Source organism: Physeter macrocephalus, chromosome 16 (assembly GCF_002837175.3).
Source record: "Physeter macrocephalus isolate SW-GA chromosome 16, ASM283717v5, whole genome shotgun sequence".
NCBI classification, from domain to species: Eukaryota; Metazoa; Chordata; class Mammalia; order Artiodactyla; family Physeteridae; genus Physeter; species Physeter macrocephalus.
The window spans coordinates 66,389,681-66,412,715 of record NC_041229.1 but is presented as its reverse complement, the minus strand read 5'-3'; the positions used below and the strand labels follow the sequence as shown (position 1 = coordinate 66,412,715).

Below are 23,035 nucleotides of genomic sequence, written 5' to 3'. Positions count from 1 at the left end.
TTTTTCATCATTCCAGAGTGAAGATAATAGTTTTATTTTCTAGAGCTTACACCTCCTTATATATTATACAAAGTATAATTGTGCAGTTTTTTAGACCCTGATTTCCAGCGTTCAGAATAGAACATAGAGAATTCTTACACCCTTAGTTCTCTGAATAAGAAATACAGAAAATCTAGGTACAGGGCAATCAAAAGATAAAACCAAGGAATGGTATATAAATCCTCTCACTTATTTTTACTCTTAACTTATATATAAAATTATTTCTCCATCATTCAACATCTACTTCAGCTTGAATGACGAAATGGTTGCTAAAATATAATACTTTATGTTTCAGATTGAACTACTGAAGATAAATTAGAACCACTACTGATAACTATTTTCTAACTGATTTTGACATACTTAGCAATTCTGTGCTACTGAAATACACTTACAGGTCTTCCTTACAGATAGTCAACTATCTTTCCCAGAATATATAGTTTTCTCTTTTAAACTAGGAAAAGAACTCTACTTTTACTTAAGCCATCTACTTTTAATTGCAATTTTTGTGATAACTGAAAATTCACATACAATTATAAGAAATAATACAGAGCCTCCTGTACACTTTGCCATTCCTCCATTTGATAACATTTTGCAAAACTATAGTAAAATATCACAATCAGGATACTGACATTGATATAACCCACCAATCTTATTCCAATTTTCTCAGTTTCAGTGTACTCATTTGTCTGTCTATGTGTGTGTAGTAAGTTCTTAACAATTTTATTACCTGTATAGGCTTATATATCCACCACCATAGTCAAGAGACTGAACAGTTCCTACACCACAAGGATCCCTCATGTTGTCCTTCTATAGTAACCACCTACCCATCCTTCCCCTGGCACCAACTAATCTACAAGCTCTGGCAATAATTAATCCATCTCCCAGTTCTAAAATTTTGTTTTATCAAGAATGTTATATAAATGGAACCATACATTACCTTTTGAGATTGGTTTTTGTCACTCAGCATAATTCCCTGGAGATTCATTAAAGTTTCTGTGTGTATCGGTAGTTTGTCCCTTTTTATTGCTAAGTAGTATTCTATGGTTTGTTTGTACCAGTTTGTTAAACCATTTACTTGTTTAAGGACATCTGGGCTGATTCCAGTTATAGAATATTAAAAATAAAGACATTATGAATATTTGATAAGTTTTCATTTCTCTGGGATAAATAACCAAGAGTACAATTGCTGGAGGTTATGATAATTTCATGTTTAGTTTTATGAGAAACTGCCTGTAGCTTTTCACATTCCCACCAAAAACATATGAGTGATCCAGTTCCTCCACACTGTTGTCAGCTTTTTGTGCTGCCATTATTTTTTATTTTAGCCATTCTGTTGGTAGAGAGTGTTATCCTCGTTATGGTTTGAATTTGCATTTCCCTAGTGATGTTGAACATCTGTTCCTGTATTTATTTGATATCTGCATATCCTCTTACATGAAAAGTTGTTTATGTCTTTTGCCAATTGTCTAAATGGACTGTTATCATTTTTTACTATTGTGTTTTGAGACGTCTTTATGTACTCTTATTAGATACTAGTCCTCTGTCAGATATGGGGTTTCCAAATATGTTCTCCCAGTCTGTAGCTTCTCTTACCTTCATCACATGGGCTTTCAAAGAACAAATGTTTTAAAATTTTGTTGAGATACAACTTGTCAGTTTTTCCCTTTGTGGATTGTACTTTTTGGTATCAAGTCTAAGAATTCATTGCTTAACCCTTTTTCTAGAGGATTTTTTCCTGTGTTTTATTTCTAAAAGTTTGTAACTTTACATTTTGTTTAAGTCTATGATCCATTTTGAGTTAATTTTTTTACAAGCTGTGAGGTTTAAGTAAAGGTTCATTTTTGTATATATGAATTGCACTGTGCAATTCTAAAAAACTCAGCTGGGCATGTTTATGTGGATCTAGTTCTGGGTTCTCTATTATGTTCCACTGATCTATTTGTCTATTCCTCCAATACCATACAGCCTTGATTACTGTAGCTATATAATAAGTCTTGAGATCAAGCAGACTGATTTGTCCTACTTTATTCTTTTTCCAAAATTCTCTTAGCTATTCTAGCTATTTTTTTTAGAATGCGCTTGAAAAATCTTCTCAGATTTTTAAAGGAATTTCATTAAAATTATACAATTTGGGGGAGAATCCACATCTTTACCATGTGAATATTCCAATCAATGAGGACAGTATGTCTCTCCCTTTATTTAAATATTCTTTTCAGAATTTATAGTTTCCAGCACATAGGTCCAGTACATATTTTGTTAGATTTACACCTACGGCTTTTTTTGCCCCTCAACTATAAATGGTATTGTATTTTTAATTTCCCTTTCCACATTTCTTTGCTAGTATTTTTGAAATACAATTGATTTTTGTATGTTTATCTTATATCCTGCTACCTATTAAACTCACTTATTAGTTCTAGGGTTTTGTTTTGGTAAATGTCTTCAGGTTTTCCACACAAAAAAAATATGTTGTATAAAAAAGGTGGGGGAGCAGGTAGATTGGTTCAGGATGGCGGAGTAGAAGGACATGTGCTCACTCTCTCTTGCGAGAGCACTGGAATCACAAATAACTGCTGGACATTCATCAACAGGAAGATACTGGAACTCACAAAAAAAGATACCCCACAACCAAAGACAAAGGAGAAGCCGCAAGAGACGGTAGGAAGGGCGCAATCACAATAAAATCATATCTCATAACCATGGGTGAGTGACTCACAAACTGGAGAACAATTATACCACAGAAGTCCAACCACTGGAATGAAGGTTCTGAGCCCCACATCAGGCATCCCAACCTAGGGGTCTGGCAATGGGAGGAGGAATTCCCAGAGAATAAGACTTTGAAGGCTAGGGGGATTTGACTGCAGGACTTCGACAAGACTGGGGGAAACAGAGACTCCACACTTGGAGAGCACATACATAGTGTGCACATCAGGACCCAGGGGGAAGGAACAGTGACAACACAGGAGACTGAATCAGACCTACCTGTTAGTGTTGGAGGGTCTCCTGCAGAGGCAGTGGGGGTAGCTATGGCTCACCGTGGGGACAAGGACACTGGCAGAAGAAGTTCTGGGAAGTAATCCTGGGCATGAGTCCTCACAGAGTCCACCATTAGCCCCACCAAAGAGCCTGTAGGCTCCAGTGCTGGGTTACCTCAGGCCAAACAACTAAAAGGGAGGGAACTCAGCCCCACCCATCAGCAGACAAGCAAATTAAAGTTTTACTGAGCTCTGCCCACCAGAACAACACCCAGCTATACCCACCAACAGACCCTCCCATCAGGAAGCTTGCACAAGCCTCTCAGATAGCCTCATCCACCAGAGGGCAGACAGCAGAAGCAAGAACTGTGATCCTGCAGCCACTGGAATGAAAACCACATTCACAGAGAGACAGATAAGATGAAAAGGCAGAGGCTATGTACCAGATGAAGGAACAAGATAAAACTCCAGAAAAACAACTAAATGAAGTGGAGATAGGCAACCTTCCAGAAAAAGAATTGAGAATAATGATAGTGAAGATGATGCGGGACCATGGAGAAAGAATGTAAGCAAAGATCGAGAAGGTGCAAGAAATGTTTAACAAAAATGTAGAAGAATTAAAGAACAAACACCTAAAAGAATTAAAGAACAAACAAACAGAGATGAACAATACAAGAACTGAAATGAAAAATACACTACAAGGAATCAATAGCAGAATAACAGAAGCAGAAGAACGGATAAGTGACCTGGAAGACAGAATGGTAGAATTCACTGCCGTGGAATAGAATAAAGAAAAAACAATGAAAAGAAATGAAGAGAGCCTAAGAGACGCCTGGGACAACATTAAATGCAAAAACGTTTGCATTATAGGGGTCCCAGAAGGAGAAGAGAGAAAGAACCCAAGAAAATGTTTTAAGAGATTATAGCTGAAAACTTCCCTAACGTGGAAAAGGAAATAGCCACCCGAGTCCAGGAAGTGCAGAGTCCCAGGCAGGATAAATCCAAGGAGAAACATGCCGAAACACACAGTAATCAAACTGACAAAAATTAAAGACAAAGGAAAATTGAGAAACATGCCAAGACACATAGTAATCAAATTGTCAAAAATTAAAGACAAAGAAAAATTATTGAAAGCAGCAAGGGAAAAATGACAAATAAAACACAAGGGAACTCCCATAAGGTTAACAGCTGAGTTCTCAGCAGAAACTCTACAAGCCAGAAGGGAGTGGCATGATATATTTAAAGTGATGAAAGGGAAGAACCTACAACCAAGATTACTCTACCCAGCAAGGATCTCATTCAGATTTGACAGAGAAATCAAAAGCTTTACAGACAAGCAACAGCTAAGAGAATTCAGCACCACGAAACTAGCTCTACAACAAATGCTAAAGGAACTTCTCTAAGTAGGAAAGACAAGAGAGGAAAAGGACCTACAAAAACAAACCCATAACAATTAAGAAAATGGTCACAGGAACATACATATCGATAATTACATTAAACGTGAATGGATTAAATGCTCCAACCAGAAGACATAGGCTCGCTGAATGGATACAAAAACAAGACCCATATATATGCTGTCTACAAGAGACCCACTTCAGACCTAGAGACACATACAGACTGAAAGTGAGGGGATGGAAAAAGATATTCCATGCAAATGGAAATCAAAAGAAAGCTGGAGTAGCAATCCTCATATATGATAAAATAGACTTTAAAATAAAGAATGTTACAAGAGACAAGGAAAGACTCTACATAATGATCAAGGGATCAGTCCAAGAAGAAAATATAACAATTATAAATATATATGAACCCAACATAGGAGCACCTCAATACATAAGGCAACTGCTAACAGCTCTAAAAGAGGAAATCGACAGTAACACAATCATAGTGGGGGACTGTAACAACTCACTTACACCCACGGACAGATCATCCAGGAAGAAAATTAATAAGGAAACACAAGTTTTAAATGACACAACAGACCAGAAAGATTTGATACTTATAGGACATTCCATCCAATAACAGCAGATTACAATTTATTCTCAAGTGCACATGGAACATTCTCCAGGATAGATCACATCTTGGGTCACAAATCAAGCCTTGGTAAAATTAAGAAAATTGAAATTGGGCTTCTCTGGTGGTGCAGTGGTTAAGAATCCGCCTGCCAATGCAGGGGACACAAGTTCGAGTCCTGGTCCCGGAAGATCCCACATGTCGCAGAGCAACTAAGCCTGTGTGCCACAACCACTGAGCCTGCGCTCTAGAGCCCACGAGCCACAACTACCGAGACCGCATGCCACAGCTACTGAAGCCTGCGCGCCTAGAGCCCATGCTCCACAACAAGAGAAGGCACTGCAGTGAGAGGCCCACACATTGCAACAAAGAGTAGCCCCCACTCACCACAACTAGAGAAAGCCCGTGCACAGCAACGAAGACCCAATGCAGCCAAAAATAAATAAATTAAAAAAATAAATAAAATTTAAAAAAAAGAAAAGAAAACTGAAATCATACCAAGCATCTTTTCTGACCACGCTATAAGACTAGAAATCAATTACAGGGAAAAAAACGTAAAAAACACAAACACATGGAGGCTAAACAATACGTTTCTAAATCACCAAGAAATAACTGAAGACATCAAAGAGGAAATAAAAAAATACCTAGAGACAAATGACAATGAAAACACGATGATCCAAAATCTATGGGTTGCAGCAAAAGCAGTTCTAAGAGGGAAGTTTATAGCAATACAATCCTACCTCAAGAAACAAGAAAAATCTCAAATAAACAATCTCACCTTACACCTAATGGAACTAGAGAAAGAAGAACAAACAAAACCCAAAGTCAGTAGAAGGAAAGAAATCATAAAGATCAGAGCAGACATAAACAAAATAGAAACAAAAAAAAAACAATAGCAAAGATCAATAAAACTAAAAGCTGGTAATTTGAGAAGATAAACAAAATTGATAACCCTTTAGCCACACTCATCAAGAAAAGGAGGGAGAGGACTCAAATCAATAAAATTAGAAATGAGAGGGCTTCCTTGGTGGAGCAGTGGTTGAGTCCGCCTGCTGATGCAGGAGACACGGGTTCGTGCCTCGGTCCGGGAGGATCCCACATGCCGCGGAGCGGCTGGGCCCGTGGGCCATGGCCACTGAGCTTGTGCGTCTGGAGCCTGTGCTCCGCAACGGCAGAGGCCACAGCGGTGAGAGGCCTGCGTACCGCACCAAAAAAAAAAAAAATGAAATGAGAAAGGGGAAGTTACAACAGATACCGCAGAAATACAAAGCATCCTAAGAGGCTACTACAAGCAACTCTATGCCAATAAACTGGACAAATTCTTAGAAAGGTATAACCTTCCAAGAAAGAACCAGGAGGAAACAGAAAATATGAACAGACCAATCACAAGGAATGAAATTGACACTGTGATTAAAAATCTTCCAACAGGGCTTCCCTGGTGGCGCAGTGGTTGAGAATCTGCCCGCCCATGCAGGGGACATGGGTTCCACTGAAATTGTAACTGTGATTAAAAATCTTCCAACAAACGAAAGTCCAGGACCAGATGGCTTCACAGGTGAATTCTATCATTTAGAGAAGAGCTAACACCCATCCTCTCAAACTCTTCCAAAATATAGCAGAGGAAGAAACATCCGGTTCGTGCCCCGGTCCGGGAAGATTCCACATGCCGTGGAGCTGCTGGGCCTGTGAGCCACGGCCACTGAGCCCGTGCGTCCGGAGCGTGTGCTCTGCAATGGGAAAGGCAACAACAGTGAAAGGCCCGTGTACCAAAAAAAACCCAGGACCAGATGGCTTCACAGGCGAATTCTATCAAACATTTAGAGAAGAGCTAACACCTATCCTTCTCAAACTCTTCCAAAATATAGCAGACGGAGGAACACTCCCAAACTCATTCTATGAGGCCACCATCACCCTGATACCAAAACCAGACAAAGATGTCACAAAGAAAGAAAACTACAGGCCAATATCACTGATGAACATAGATGCAAAAATCCTCAACAAAATACTAGCAAACAGAATCCAACAGCACATTAAAAGGATCATACACCAGGATCAAGTGGGATTTATCCCAGGGATGTAAGGATTCTTCAGTATATGCAAATCAATCAATGTGATAAACCATATGAACAAATTGAAGAATAAAAACCAGATGATCATCTCAATAGATGCAGGAAAAGCTTTTGAAAAAATTCAACACCCACTGATGATAAAAACTCTCCAGAAAGTGGGCACAGAGGGAACCTACCTCAACATCATAAAGGCCATATACCACAAACCCACAGCAAACATCATTCTCAATGGTGAAAAACTGAAAGCATTTCCTCTAAGATCAGGAACAAGACATGGATGTCCACTCTCACCATTATTATTCAACATAGCTTTGGAAGGCCTAGCCACAGCAATCAGAGAAGAAAAAGAAATAAAAGGAATACAAATTGGAAAAGAAGAAGTAAAACTGTCACTGTTTGCAGATGCCATGATACTATATATAGAAAATCCTAAAGATGCCACCGGAAAACTACTAGAACTAATCAATGAATTTGGTAAGGTTGCAGGATACAAAATTAATGCACAGAAATCGCTGGCATTCCTATACACCAACAATGAAAAATCAGAAAGAGAAATAAAGGAAACAATCCCATGTACCACTGTAACAAAAAGAATAAAATACCTAGGAATAAACCTACCAAGGGAGGTAAAAGCCCTGTATTCAGAAAACTATAAGATGCTGATGAAAGAAATCAAAGATGACACAAATAGATGGAGAGATATACCATGTTCTTGGATTGGAAGAATCAATATTATGAAAATGACTATACTACCCAAAGCAATCTACAGATTCAATGCAATCCCTATCAAATTACCAATGGCAGATTTTTACAGAACTAGAACAAAAAATCTTAAAATTTGTATGAAGACACAACAGACCCCGAAGAGCCAAAGCAATCTTGAGGGAAAAAACGCAACTGGAGGAATCAGACTCCCTGACTTCAGACTATACTACAAAGCTAAAGTAATCAAGACAATATGGTACTGGCACAAAACCAGAAATATAGATCAATGGAACAGGCTAGGAAGCCCAGAGATAAACCCACACACCTATCGTCAACTAATCTACGACAAAGGAGGCAAGAATATACAATGGAAAAAAGACAGTGTCTTCAGTATGTGGTGCTGGGAAAACTGGACAGCTACACGTAAAAGAAAGAAATTAGAACACTCCTTAACACCATACACAAAAATAAACTCAAAATAGATTAAAGACCTAAATGTAAGACCAGATACTATAAAACTCTTAGAGGAAAACACAGGAAGAACACTCTTTGACGTAAATCACAGCAAGATCTTTTTTGACCCACCTCCTAGAGAAATGGAAGCAAAAACAAAAATAAATAAATGGGACGTAATGAAACTTAAAAACTTTTGCACAGCAAAGGAAAACTATAAACAAGATGAAAAGACAATGGTCAGAATGGGAGAAAATATTTGCAAACAAATCAATGGACAAAGGATTAATCTCCAAAATATATAAATAGCTCATGTAGCTCAATATCAAAAAAACAAACAACCCGAGCTTCCCTGGTGGCACAGTGGTTGAGAGTCCACCTGCCGATGCAGGGGACATGGGTTCGTGCCCTGGTCCAGGAAGATCCCACATGCCGCGGAGCAGCAAGGTCCATGAGCCATGGCCGCTGAGCCTGCGCGTCCGGAGCCTGTGCTCCGCAACGGGAGAGGCCACAAAAGTGAGAGGCCCGCGTACCACAAAAAAACAAACAAACAAAAAATAACCCAATCCAAAAATGGGCAGAAGACCTAAATAGACATTTCTCCAAAGAAGACATACATACGGCCACGAGGCACATGAAAAGCTGCTCAACATCACTTATCATTAGAGAAATGCACATCAAAACTACAATGAGGTATCACCTCACACTGGTCAGAATAGGCATCATCAGAAAATCCACAAACAACAAATGCTGGAGAGGGTGTGGAGAAAAGGGCACCCTCTTGCACTGTTGGTGGGAATGTAAATTGATACAGCCACTGTGAAGAACAGTAGGGAGGTTCCTTAAAAAACTAAAAATAGGGGCTTCCCTGGTGGTGCAGTGGTTGAGAGTCCGCCTGCCGATGCAGGGGACACGGGTTTGTACCCTGGTCTGGGAGGATCCCACGTGCTGCATAGTGGCTGGGCCCGTGAGCCATGGCCGGTGAGCCTGCGCATCTGGAGCCTGTGTTCCGCAACGGGAGAGGCCACAGCAGTAAGAGGCCCACGTACCACACACACACAAAAAAACTAAAAATAGAATTACCAAATGACGCAGCAATCCCACTACTGGGCATATACCCAGAGAAAACCATAATTCTAAAAGACACATGCACCCCAATGTTCAATAGCCAGGTCACGGAAGCAACCTAAATGCCGATCGACAGACGAATGGATAAAGAAGATGTGGTATGTATATACAATGGAATACTACTCAGCCATAAAAAGGAATGAAATTGGGTCATTTGTAGAGACTGTCATACAGAGTGAAGTAAATCAAAAAGAGAAAAACAAATATCGTATATGAATGCATATATGTGGAATCTAGAAAAATGGTACAGATGAACCGGTTTGCAAGGCAGAAATAGAGACACAGATGTAGAGAACAAACGTATGGACACCAAGGGGGTAAAGCAGGCTCAGGGGGATGGTGGTGGTGATGGTGGGATGAATTGGGAGATTGGGATTGACCTCTATATGCTTAATATATATAAAATAGATATCTGATAAGAACCTGCTGTATAAAAAATAAATAAAATAAAATTCAAAAATAAGAATAAAAAATTAAAAGGGGGGGAACAATTTTATTTCTTCCTTTTACTGGTATGCCTTTTATTTCCTCTTCTTGCCTTACTGTACTGGCTATGACTTCCAATACTGAACTGAATAAGACTGACAGCAGACATCCTTGCCTAGATAACCTTGATGTTTTAGGGAGAAAACATTCCATCTTTCACCATGAAATACGATGGTAGCTCTAAGTTTCTGAATACGTTCTTTACCAGGCTGAGAAAATTATCCTCTATTACTAGTTTTCAGATAGTTTTTTTATCGTAAGTGGATATTGAACTTTGTCAAGTACTCTTTCTAAGTCCATTGATATGATGTGAATTTTCTTCTTTTCTCTGTTAATATGGTAGATTACAGTCATTGATTTTTTACATACTGACAAGCCTTGAATCCCTAGAATGAACTCTACTTTGACATGGCATATAATTCTCCTTATATATTGCTTAATTCTATTTGCTAATAATTTGACAAGGATTTTCCCATCTATATGCATTAAGAATACTGGCTTGCCAGAGATAAACCCATGCACATATGGTCACCTTATCTTTGACAAAGGAGGCAAGAATATACAATGGAGAAAAGACGGCCTCTTCAATAAGTGGTGCTGAGCCCTGACTTCAGACTATACTACAAAGCTGCAGTAATCAAAACAGTATGGTACTGGCACAAAACAGAAATATAGATCAATGGAACAAGATAGATAGCCCAGAGATAAACCCACACACCTATGGTCAACTAATCTATAACAAAGGAGGCAAAGATATACAATAGAGAAAAGACAGTCTCTTCAATAAGTGGTGCTGGAAAAACTGCACAGCTACATGTAAAAGAATGAAATTAGAACACTCCCTAACAGCAAACACAAAACTAATCTCAAAATGGATTAGAGACCTAAATGTAAGACCGGACACTATAAAACTCTTAGAGGAAAACACAGGAAGAACACTCTTTGACGTAAATCACAGCAAGATCTTTTTTGACCCACCTCCTAGAGAAATGGAAGCAAAAACAAAAATAAATAAATGGGACGTAATGAAACTTAAAAACTTTTGCACAGCAAAGGAAAACTATAAACAAGATGAAAAGACAATGGTCAGAATGGGAGAAAATATTTGCAAACAAATCAATGGACAAAGGATTAATCTCCAAAATATATAAATAGCTCATGTAGCTCAATATCAAAAAAACAAACAACCCGAGCTTCCCTGGTGGCACAGTGGTTGAGAGTCCACCTGCCGATGCAGGGGACATGGGTTCGTGCCCTGGTCCAGGAAGATCCCACATGCCGCGGAGCAGCAAGGTCCATGAGCCATGGCCGCTGAGCCTGCGCGTCCGGAGCCTGTGCTCCGCAACGGGAGAGGCCACAAAAGTGAGAGGCCCGCGTACCACAAAAAAACAAACAAACAAAAAATAACCCAATCCAAAAATGGGCAGAAGACCTAAATAGACATTTCTCCAAAGAAGACATACATACGGCCACGAGGCACATGAAAAGCTGCTCAACATCACTTATCATTAGAGAAATGCACATCAAAACTACAATGAGGTATCACCTCACACTGGTCAGATTCCGCAACGGGAGAGGCCACAGCAGTAAGAGGCCCACGTACCACACACACACAAAAAAACTAAAAATAGAATTACCAAATGACGCAGCAATCCCACTACTGGGCATATACCCAGAGAAAACCATAATTCTAAAAGACACATGCACCCCAATGTTCAATAGCCAGGTCACGGAAGCAACCTAAATGCCGATCGACAGACGAATGGATAAAGAAGATGTGGTATGTATATACAATGGAATACTACTCAGCCATAAAAAGGAATGAAATTGGGTCATTTGTAGAGACTGTCATACAGAGTGAAGTAAATCAAAAAGAGAAAAACAAATATCGTATATGAATGCATATATGTGGAATCTAGAAAAATGGTACAGATGAACCGGTTTGCAAGGCAGAAATAGAGACACAGATGTAGAGAACAAACGTATGGACACCAAGGGGGTAAAGCAGGCTCAGGGGGATGGTGGTGGTGATGGTGGGATGAATTGGGAGATTGGGATTGACCTCTATATGCTTAATATATATAAAATAGATATCTGATAAGAACCTGCTGTATAAAAAATAAATAAAATAAAATTCAAAAATAAGAATAAAAAATTAAAAGGGGGGGAACAATTTTATTTCTTCCTTTTACTGGTATGCCTTTTATTTCCTCTTCTTGCCTTACTGTACTGGCTATGACTTCCAATACTGAACTGAATAAGACTGACAGCAGACATCCTTGCCTAGATAACCTTGATGTTTTAGGGAGAAAACATTCCATCTTTCACCATGAAATACGATGGTAGCTCTAAGTTTCTGAATACGTTCTTTACCAGGCTGAGAAAATTATCCTCTATTACTAGTTTTCAGATAGTTTTTTTATCGTAAGTGGATATTGAACTTTGTCAAGTACTCTTTCTAAGTCCATTGATATGATGTGAATTTTCTTCTTTTCTCTGTTAATATGGTAGATTACAGTCATTGATTTTTTACATACTGACAAGCCTTGAATCCCTAGAATGAACTCTACTTTGACATGGCATATAATTCTCCTTATATATTGCTTAATTCTATTTGCTAATAATTTGACAAGGATTTTCCCATCTATATGCATTAAGAATACTGGCTTGCCAGAGATAAACCCATGCACATATGGTCACCTTATCTTTGACAAAGGAGGCAAGAATATACAATGGAGAAAAGACGGCCTCTTCAATAAGTGGTGCTGGGAAAACTGGATAGCTACATGTAAAAGAACGAAATTAGAATACTTCCTAACACCATACAAAAAAACCCTCAAAATGGATTAAAGACCTAAATGTAAGGCAAGACACTATAAAACTCTTAGAGGAAAATATAAGCAGAATGCTCTATGACATAAATCACAGCAAGATCCTTTTTGACCCGCTACCTAGAGAAATGGAAATAAAATAAAAAATAAACAAATGGGAGCTAATGAAACTTAAAAGCTTTTGCACAGCAAAGGAAACCATAAACAAGATGACAAGACAACCCTCAGAATGGGAGAAAATACTTCCAAACGAAGCAACTGACAAAGGATTAACCTCCGAAATATAAAAGCAGCTTATACAGCTCAATATCAGAAAAACAAACAACTCAATCCAAAAATGGGCAGAAGACACGAATAGACATTTCTCCTAAGTAGACATATAGATTGCCAACAAGCAAATGAAAGGATGCTCAACATCACTAATCATTAGAGAAATGCAAATCAAAACCACAATGAGGTATCACCTCACACCAGTCAGAATGGCCATCATCAAAAAATATAGAAACAATAAATGCTGGAGAGGGTGTGGAGAAAAGGGAACCCTCTTGCACTGTTGGTGGGAATGTAAATTGATATAGCCACTACGGAGAACAGTATGGACGTTCCTTAAAAAACTAAAAATAGAACTACCATACAACCCAGCAATCCCACTACTGGGCATATACCCTGAAAAAAGCATAATTCAAAAAGCGTCATGTACCACAATGTTCACTGCAGCACTATTTACAATAGCCAGGACATGGAAGCAACCTAAGTGTCCACTGACAGATGAATGGATAAAGAAGATGTGGCACATATATACAATGGAATACTCAGCCATAAAAAGAAAAGAAATTGAGTTATTTGTAGTGAGGTGGATGGACCTAGTCTGTCATACACAGTGAAGTAAGTCAGAAAGAGAAAAACAAATATCATATGCTAACATATATATGGAATCTAAAAAAAAATAGTTCTGAAGAATCTAGGGGCAGGACAGGAATAAAGACACAGACGTACAGAATGGACTTGAGGACATGGGGAGGGGGAAGGGTAAGCTGGGACAAAGTGAACTAGTGGCACTGACATATATACACTACCAAATGTAAAACGGATAGCTAGTGGGAAGCAGCCGCATAGCACAGGGAGATCAGCTCCGTGCTGTGACCACCTAGAGGGGTGGGATAGGGAGGGTGGGAGGGAGATGCAAGAGGGAGGGGATATGAGGATATATGTATACATACAGATGATTCACTTTGTTGTACAGCAAAAACTAATACAACACTGTAAATCAATTATACTCCAATACAGATATATATGTGTGTGTGTGTATGTATGTGTATATATATATATATATATATAAAAAGAATAGTGGCTTGGTCATAGTTTTTTGGTGTTTTGTTTTTTGGTGTTGTTATTGTTGTAGTTTTAACTGTCTTTGTCTGGTTTAGTATGAGGATAAGACTAGCTTCATAAAATACACTGAGAAGGGTTCTTTCTTTTCTGTTTTTTGGAAGGGGTTGTGTAGAACTGGTGTTCACTGTGCTAAAATGTCTGGTACAAGTCTCCAGTGAAACCATTCCAACTTACAGATTTTCTTTCTAAGAGATTTTAAATTATGAATTTAATATCTTAACAGTTATAGGGCTATTCAAGTCATATTAGATGAGTTGTACTTTGTGCTTTTCAAGGCATTGGCTCATTTCATCTAAGTTATCAAATTTATGTTTGCAGAGTTGTCCCTTACTATCATTTTGTTATCTAGAAGGTTTGTAGTGGTACTAATTTCATTCTTAATACTAGAAAATTTTTTCTTATCTTTTTTCCCCTTCTGTCAGTCTTGCTACATGTTTGTCAATCAGATTGATATTTTCAAATAATAGCTCTCATTTATTAATTTTCTGTTTTCAATTTCACAGATTTCTGTCCTTTTCTTTATTATGTCCTTCCTTCCGCTGGCTCTGGGTTTCTTTTGCTCTTTTTCCAGGTTAGGTGGAAGCTTAGATTATTGATTCAAAACAATTCCTCTTTTTTCTAATGTTAAGAATTTTTGCTAAAGGGCAGCATTTAATGTTCTAAGTTTCCCTATCAGTAGTATTGCTTCAGCTGTGTCTCAAAATTTCTGACATGTTATATTTTCATTTCCATTCAGTTCAAAGTATTTTTAAAAACATTTCTCTTTGACTCATGGATTTAAGTGTGTTGTTTATTTTTCAAATGTTTGGTGATTTTCCACTTATCTTTCTGTTATTGATTTCCAATTTGATTCCAGTGTGGCTAAATAACATATACTCTATGATTTTAATTCTTTTAAATTGAGGTTTGTATTATGGCTCAGGATATGGTCTACCCTAGTATGTAGTCCACAGGCACTTGAATGTTAAACTCTGCTGTTGTTGAGTGGACCATTTTATAAATGTCTGTTAGATCTTGTTGGTTGATGTTATTGTTAAGTTCCATATCTTTGCTAATTTTCTGTCTAGAGATTCTACCTATCAATTATTGAAAAGGGCACTGAAGTCTCCAACTATAATTGTGGATTTGTCAATTTCTCCTTTCAGGTAGGACAGCTTTCGCCTCATGTATTTTGCAGCTATGTTACTTGGTACATACACATTTAGGATTGCTGTCTTCTTGATGGATTGACCTTTTTATCATTAGATAATGCCCTTCTCTGTCTCTAGTAATTTTGCTTCAAAGTCTACTTTACCTGATATTAATATAGCCATTCCTCATTTATCTTCATTAATGTTTACATGGTATATCATTTTCAATCCTTTTACTATCAACCTGCCTACACCAATATACTGTAGGGAGTTTTTGTAGCTAGCATACTGTTGGGTCACTTTTTTAAAATCTAATATGCTGATCTCTGCCTTTTACTTGGTATAGTTACACCATTTACATGTAACTAAGTATGCTATTTTAAATTTTTGGTTTGTTTTATTTTTTCTGCCTTCCTGTGGATGACCAAAAAATTTTTTTTAAATTTTACTTTGATTTATCTATAGTGCTTTTGAGTTTATCTCTTTTTCAGTGGTTGCTCTGAGTATTACATTACATACACAAAACTTATCTGTCTGTTGGTCCCATCCTTTTACCAGTTCAAGTGAAGTATAGAAAGCTTACCTCTATGTCTTTTTACCTTCTCCCATTTATAATATGATTGTCTTAAACAGTTCCTCTACATACATTTAGAACCACATCAAACAGTGTTACAATTTTGGTTCAGCTATCAAACATAATTTAGAAAACTCAGGAGGACAAGGAAAGCCTACTGTATTTACCCAAATTTTTGCTTACCATGTTCTTTCTTCATTCCTAATGTTCCAATATACCTTCCTTTTATCATTCCCTTTCTATTTAGAGAAATTTCTTTAGCCATTTTTTTAAGGTAGGTCTGCTAGTGACAAATTCTCTTAGTGTTCCCTCATCTAAGAATGTCTTGATTTTCCCTTCATTCCTGAATATTTTCACAGGGTATAAAACTCTAGTTGACAGGTCTTTTCTTTCAACACTTCAAAAATATGCCACATTGGGCTTCCCTGGTGGCGCAGTGGTTGAGAGTCCGCCTGCCGATGCGGGGGACGCGGGTTCGTGCCCCGGTCCGGGAAGATCCCACATGCCGCGGAGCAGCTGGGCCCGTGAGCCATGGCCGCTGAGCCTGCGCGTCCGGAGCCTGTGCTCCGCAACGGGAGAGGCCACAGCAGTGAGAGGCCCGCGTACCGCAAAAAAAAAAAAAAAAAAAAAAAAATATGCCACTGCCTTCAGGCCTCCATAGTTTCTGACAAAAAATCTGCTTATGAGAAATCAGAGTGCTTTTCTCCTGTAGAAACAGTACCTTTTCTCATTCACTGCTTTCAAGATATTCTCTTTGTCTTTAGTTTTCAGAAGTTTAGCTATAATTGAACTTGACGTAAAGTTCTTTTGGCTTATCTTGTGATTTGCTCAGCTTCTTGGACCTGTGGCTTTATGCCTTTTGCCAAATTTGGGAAGTCTTCAGTCATTATTTCTTCATTTTTCTAGCCCTGCCTTCTTTTTCCTTTCCTTCCAGGACTCCAGTGACACAAATGTTAGACCTTTTGTTATAGTCCCATGGGTCCCTGAGGATCTTTATCCCCCCTCCAGTCTATTTTCTGTTATTTAGATTGGGTAACTTCTATTGTTCTATCTTCAAGTTCACTGATTATACACTGTCTCTTCCATTCAGCTGTTGAGCCTATCCACTAACTTTTTGAGTTTGGTTCTTGCATTTCTCAGTTCTAAATTCCCATTTCATTTTTTTTTTATACCTGCTATTTCTTCCCCAGGACTCTCTATTTTCTCATTTGTTTCAAGTGGGTTTAGGAACTCTCACTGAAGTATTTCTATGATGCCTGCTTTAAAATATTTGTCAGATAATTCTAACATCTGTTATTTTGGTGTTTATGTCTATTGATTCTCTTCTTTCATTCAAAATGAAATTTTCCTGGTTCTCAGAATACAGAATGATTTTTTTAATTGAAACCTGAACATGTGGGGTATTATGATATTCTGGACCCTATTTTAAATCTTCCAGTTTAGATGGCTTCCTCTGACACTGTTCCAGCTAGGGAAAAGGTTCCTGCCCAATTACTGCCAGGTGGGAGTAGAAGTCCAATTTCACTTGGCCAATGTTGAAACTGGCGGAGGGGAGGGGTTCCTCACTACTGCTGGCAAGGTTAGGGATTCTGGCTACTCAGTAGGCCTCCGCTGACACCACCTGGGCTGTGAGAGGCAGGAGCATCTCATGACTGCTCCCTCTGTGGCCTCCACCGACACCACAGGTAGGAGGGGGAGAGCCTCCTTACTCCTGGGAAGCAGTGAAAGTCCTGACTCTCACCTAGGCCTCCTCTAACATTACTCCAGTGGGAAAGGAAAGGAGCACCTCCTTACTGTTTAGGTGGGAGTGTAAGGCCAGGGTCCCCACATGGTCTCTAATGACAGTTAACCAGGGGAAAGGGAGAATGGCAGTGGGGAGGTTCAGTACTGTCAAGCAGGGTAGAAACTCCTGCCTCCCTACTCAATCTTCTCTGAAATCATCCCAGCAGGGAGTTGGAGAGCCTTGTTACAACTTCATAAGGGTGGAAGTCTAGGCTCCCTACTCAGCCTTGGCTGGCATGGGTTAGGGATGGGGCCACAGTCTTTCTGCAGTGTTTGGCGAGAGCAAAGCAGTTACTGGCTACCTTTTCTGTCTTTCCCAGTCTTTTGGCTAGAGAGCGCAGGCTTACTAGTCTGCGCTAGTTGCTATTTCCAGCCTGCCATCATCTTCAAGTTTGGGATATATTAGGCAAAAAGAAAACCCAGGGAACTCACCCCATGTCATTCCTTGAATCCTGAGGTCCCTAGTCTTTATGCCTTTTCTCCACCTTTCAGTCTTCTTATGTTTATTTTATATATAATGTTCAAGATTTTCAGTTGTTTTAGCGGGAGGAATAGGGCAATGTACATCTACTCCATCATCCTGAAAGCAGAAGTCCCCACTTTTTAAACTGGTTCCCACTATGTCCAACCACACAAATTCCTGGAAAAATGAGGATAGAGTCTGTGGAAGAGAGTTTTCTTTATGTGATGCTTACATATTTGGACTACTCTACTATCCAAATGAGTTATGTGGTTAAGTCAGCCATATAAGAATGTCCAAATTACCTGTTAAATCAGGGTAGCACTTATGATATAAACTTGTGTACACTAAATACCTGGAACACTTACGATTTCGTAAATACTTATGAATTTAACAATTTTCTATTCAAAACTTTAAAGTGATCGTTAAATTGTGTTTACTTAGGGAACAAGTACATAATCTGATGTTTCCAAAGACACTATATGGAACTATACAGCTAAATCCAATTTCAGACATTTTGTCATAATAAACAGATACTTAAATGTACTTACCCCAAAAGAAAATAAAACTACCCTAAAATAAATGGTCTAGAACAGTGCCTGCCACAGAATAAGCAACTCAGTAAATACATGACAAAGGGTATCTATAACAAGGTAGTGTTTAAAATTTACTATTAAAAAATTTTTAAAATAAATAAAATTTACTATTAAGTAGAAAAGCTTCCCTAGTTAATGTCAAACATATGAGGCGATATCATTTTTAATTCATGAAATGTTTTCATAATTCACCAATAAAAATATTTCCAATTTTTATGTATCATTAGAATGTATTTAGGAGTATCTTCTTATAATAATACATTCTCAAATATGCTTGGCAATGAGCAGATTCAAGGTTTCTTTGATTATAAAGTTCAGAGAGATTGGTTTTATGCAGATAGCTCTAATCGGTGAAAATAAAAGGTTGTAATTACCTAATAAATCACTGAGAATAAAGTTTTTTAAAAGGTTAAAATAATCTTTCAGCTGATATTAATTTTTCAGGATTAATAACAAACTATGTAAAACAACAGGAAATTATAACATATATTTTAGTATTCTCACTCCCCCCCAAGGTCCCAGGACATAAATATTAATGTAACAAAGTAGAGACTTCCTTAAATCACCTTAATCTAATGCAGAGCTTCACAAAATATGTTCCTTAGAATCCTAGTGTCTCTTGAAATACTGACATGTTCCACAGAGAAAAGATAAGATTGGTTAAACCCAGTTAAACAAATTTCTCTACTACAGGAACACTCAGGGCATTTAAAATTAAATATGCGCTGTAAACTTCCCAAAGAGAATTACAGTTACACAGTTTCCCAAATTTATTTAATCAGAAGCCTTCTCCCAAACATCTACTAAATCCCAATGGAGACTAGTGTTGAACAGAACTCAATCTGAGAGACAGAATGGCAGGAGAACCCTTTCCACTACTTGGCCAGGTAGAATGAAGACCAGAAATTTAATAAATATTATAGTTATAATAACTAAGCAATGATTCAACAAAGAAAATATTAGGATGAAAAAGCTTTTTAAAAAACTATCCGCGATTCCTAGCACTTATTAAAAAACTAGTCTGCTATCAATCACAGTGAAAAATAACGATGAAAGTTGATTACAGATGTTATAATGATAAATTAACTAAGTGGCAACTACATTCTAATTTAACCTTAAATATTATTCTCAAGTTTATTTAAACATGGAGATAAAACAACTACAGAAACTGGATGTTTCAGATGAAGTTTAAAAAAAACAACTTTCATTTTTAACAGAACTTCACACTTAATTATCTGAAATTAAACACCAGGTGTTAAGCTCATGGAACACACATAACTATAGTACTGTGGCTCACTAAACAGAATATATAATAAGCAGAACATATAACCATCAATGTATGTGTACGTAAGTACGTGTGTATATATGTGTGCATGTATTCAAGTATGTTTATGTGTATATGTATACACAGCCAATATGGCAAACATACCAGAGACCCTTAATAAAAGTAGAAAAATAAATTTTAAGAGTTCAACTCAATTAAGGCCAAATATTATAATAGTTTGAATGAGATTTTATAATGCTTCTTTTAACTAGATATTTACAATCCACATTTATACCAAATTCTTTTTAAAACACATAGAACTAACAAAATACACAATGGCAAACAGTGATATAACACTAAATTTAGATGCTGTATGATGATTTCTGAAGTTTAACAAGTGTAGGTTATAAGTTTGAATTCAGAAAATAAAGGGAAACCACTTACCTCTAACTAAAGTTCTCTGAAGGTAGTATCCTCCTTAGAACCCCTATCTTGGGTAGTTTCACCTGCTGTAATTTCCCTCAAGAGATTCCAGCAAAGTCTAGGAAGGTTTAGGTTCCCTTCTGCAAGCCCTATTAGCGCATGTGTGTTATAAACTTGCTCACATACTGCTTCATAGCTGTAACTTCCAATTCCCACTGAATAATCTCCACCACCACCACCACCGTCATCCATGTATCAGTGCAGAAGAGAATTTGGAGAATTTCATTCAGAAATGTGACTTTTTTCACTTCTCCAAAAATATCCTCCAAATCATTCCACTGCTATGTCTATAATGTACTGAAGAGAGTGGTGACGATTCAGCAGGTGAATAAATTACAACATATACATTTAGCTATGCAATTATATTTGCTGAATACTCAAATATTAGATTCCAACATAACACAAATAAAACTAGCTTTCTCAACATTCAATAAATACGTAAAAAAAGAAAAACTAAACTGAACATATATGTGAAAAATCTTACATAAAAAATACTTTCATAAATAAAGTAGAAAAAATAGTGTACATCACTTGGGACTACTGACTATTTCCCTAGTATATTTTGTTAAAGAAATGCCAATATTTTAAAATGAGCTAGGAGATAAGTCACTGAAAGACATATGTTAATGATTTTTCAGTATGTCACTTCTACCTTAAACTGTCAAAATAAATAAAGTAAAAACAAAACAAAAATGAAAAATAAAACTAGCCACTCAAAGCAATGCCAATCTCATATACCCAGAGTGGCAGTTTACAAAGGGTACTATTAAGCACTTAACAAAATTTTTCAAATCTATTCAGGAAGCTGACTGAAAAACAGTGGAGCAAAGGAGGCCTGATCTTCCACTATCCAGAAAAGGTCTTTTACTTTGGATTCCCACTGACTGATTCCATAACTTCGTGCTGATTATTTCCTGTAAGTCATATAAAAATAGGAGAAAAAAAGAAAGGGCATCAATTGTCCTACAGGCCAGAGTACTAAACCATACTTGTAGCACTATTTTAGAGGCTAAAGTATGGACTAGCTTTAAGAACACTGATTTTAGCTGCAGCCACCATCGGCTTGACTGCAGCATAAGTAAGATCCAAAGCAACATCATGATGAAATTCTACTTTTTCAGTTATCTCAGTTAGCTTTGAAAGTTTCCTCTGGCTCATAACAGGTTCAAATAAATGTTTCTGAACTCTAATTTTAAATGTCAACTTAACTCCTTCCAAGACTCTCCCTTTGTATAAGCAGTTCAATACACAAACATAAGAATAAAATGCAATAATAAAATTATCAAAAAGCAGTTAAAAATAGATAACAAAAGAAGGAATGAGAAAATCTTAATCGCCCAATTTGATACTCAATATATAAGTAACTAAGTTAATTATATATAGCTCTGAGTCTTCAAATTATCTGTGTTTATATAATACCTGGGTCATTTTAAAATTAAATTTTAGAATAGGGATGCTTCTTTAAAAAATGTGGCCTCTGTTTGTCATAAAAACCAGAGGTTATTTTTCCAATGGAACAAAACAATACAAAACAAAAAAAAAATCACAGAAGTAGACTTACAGGGAATTCCCTGGCGGTCCAGTGGTTAGGACTCCATGCTGTCATTGCCAAGGGCCCAGGTTCAATCCCTGGTCGGGTAACCAAGATCCCATAAGCCACACGGCAAGGCCAAAAAAAAAAAAAAAAAAGTACCATTCATAAAATAGATTGTTTAGAGCTTAAAAAAAAAAGATAAAGTGAAATAATCTAGTCATCTCTAAGAAAGAATAAAAGATTGAACCATGAGGCAGTATATTTGCATATACTTCCCCTCTTATACATGCACTATTAGGACTCACTGAAGGGTCAAAAATCTTCTAGATCTTGCTAGTTTAAATGCAGGAATGTCTAACAACCCAAGAAGGTGTATCTAGGATGATACTTACCTTAGGATATATTATACCACTGTGCTATTATGTATTCTGTGTATGGATACACAAGCAGTCAGCTGAAAGGTACACACCACACTAGCAAATGCTTGGCTGGACCCATAAGGTCGGATGACCAATGGAATATCAAGATATGTGTCGATTCTCCAGCCCTCATAACCACATTCCAGACATCTCACGTAGTCCTTCAGCTTGCCTTGATACAGTTCATTTATAAGATCAGCCTAAAAAATAAGAACATTTATATTTTTTAAAGTGTTCCTTAAAAGTAAGTTACCAATATTTTATGCCTTTTAGAATGATTTTCAAAAGGATATTCTTACTGTTGAAGTTTTAGAAAGCTTTAAGATTTATCTAATCTAAAATTCTATAGAAAAAAAATCAAGGTTTAACAAAAACAAAATAAATTAAGAATGTGCAAAAATTATTTCAATTCTCACATTACTAAAAATCCCACTATTAAAATGTGTTTTGTTGATAAGTTGATAACTGATTTCACTACTAAGCCCCATATTATCTTTTCATTAGGATGAGAATACATCATAACATCATTTTAGGCATACTGATAATCACACAGCTAAACAACTGGCTACTTTTATAGCTTTACATATATTACCACCACTTTCACAATAATATATTCTGATTTCTAAAATTATATTCTCTATCTCAAGGTACAAATAAAACTTTTTAACTTTCAGTAATATACATAAAACTTTAAGGAAAAATATACTGTAA

The 23,035-nt window shown here is 37.2% G+C and overlaps 1 protein-coding gene across 2 annotated transcripts in view; it reads right to left on the bottom strand.

Annotated features, from left to right (window-relative positions):
- The window catches only part of USP47 (ubiquitin specific peptidase 47), a 128,347-nt gene that overhangs the window by 37,493 nt on the left and 67,819 nt on the right, over positions 1–23,035 (bottom strand). For both annotated transcript variants that reach the window (XM_007102650.4, XM_007102651.4), the window contains one exon: positions 22,375–22,524. In XM_007102650.4, coding sequence (XP_007102712.1) covers positions 22,375–22,524 — 150 coding nt within the window. The remainder of the gene's footprint in view (positions 1–22,374; positions 22,525–23,035) is intronic.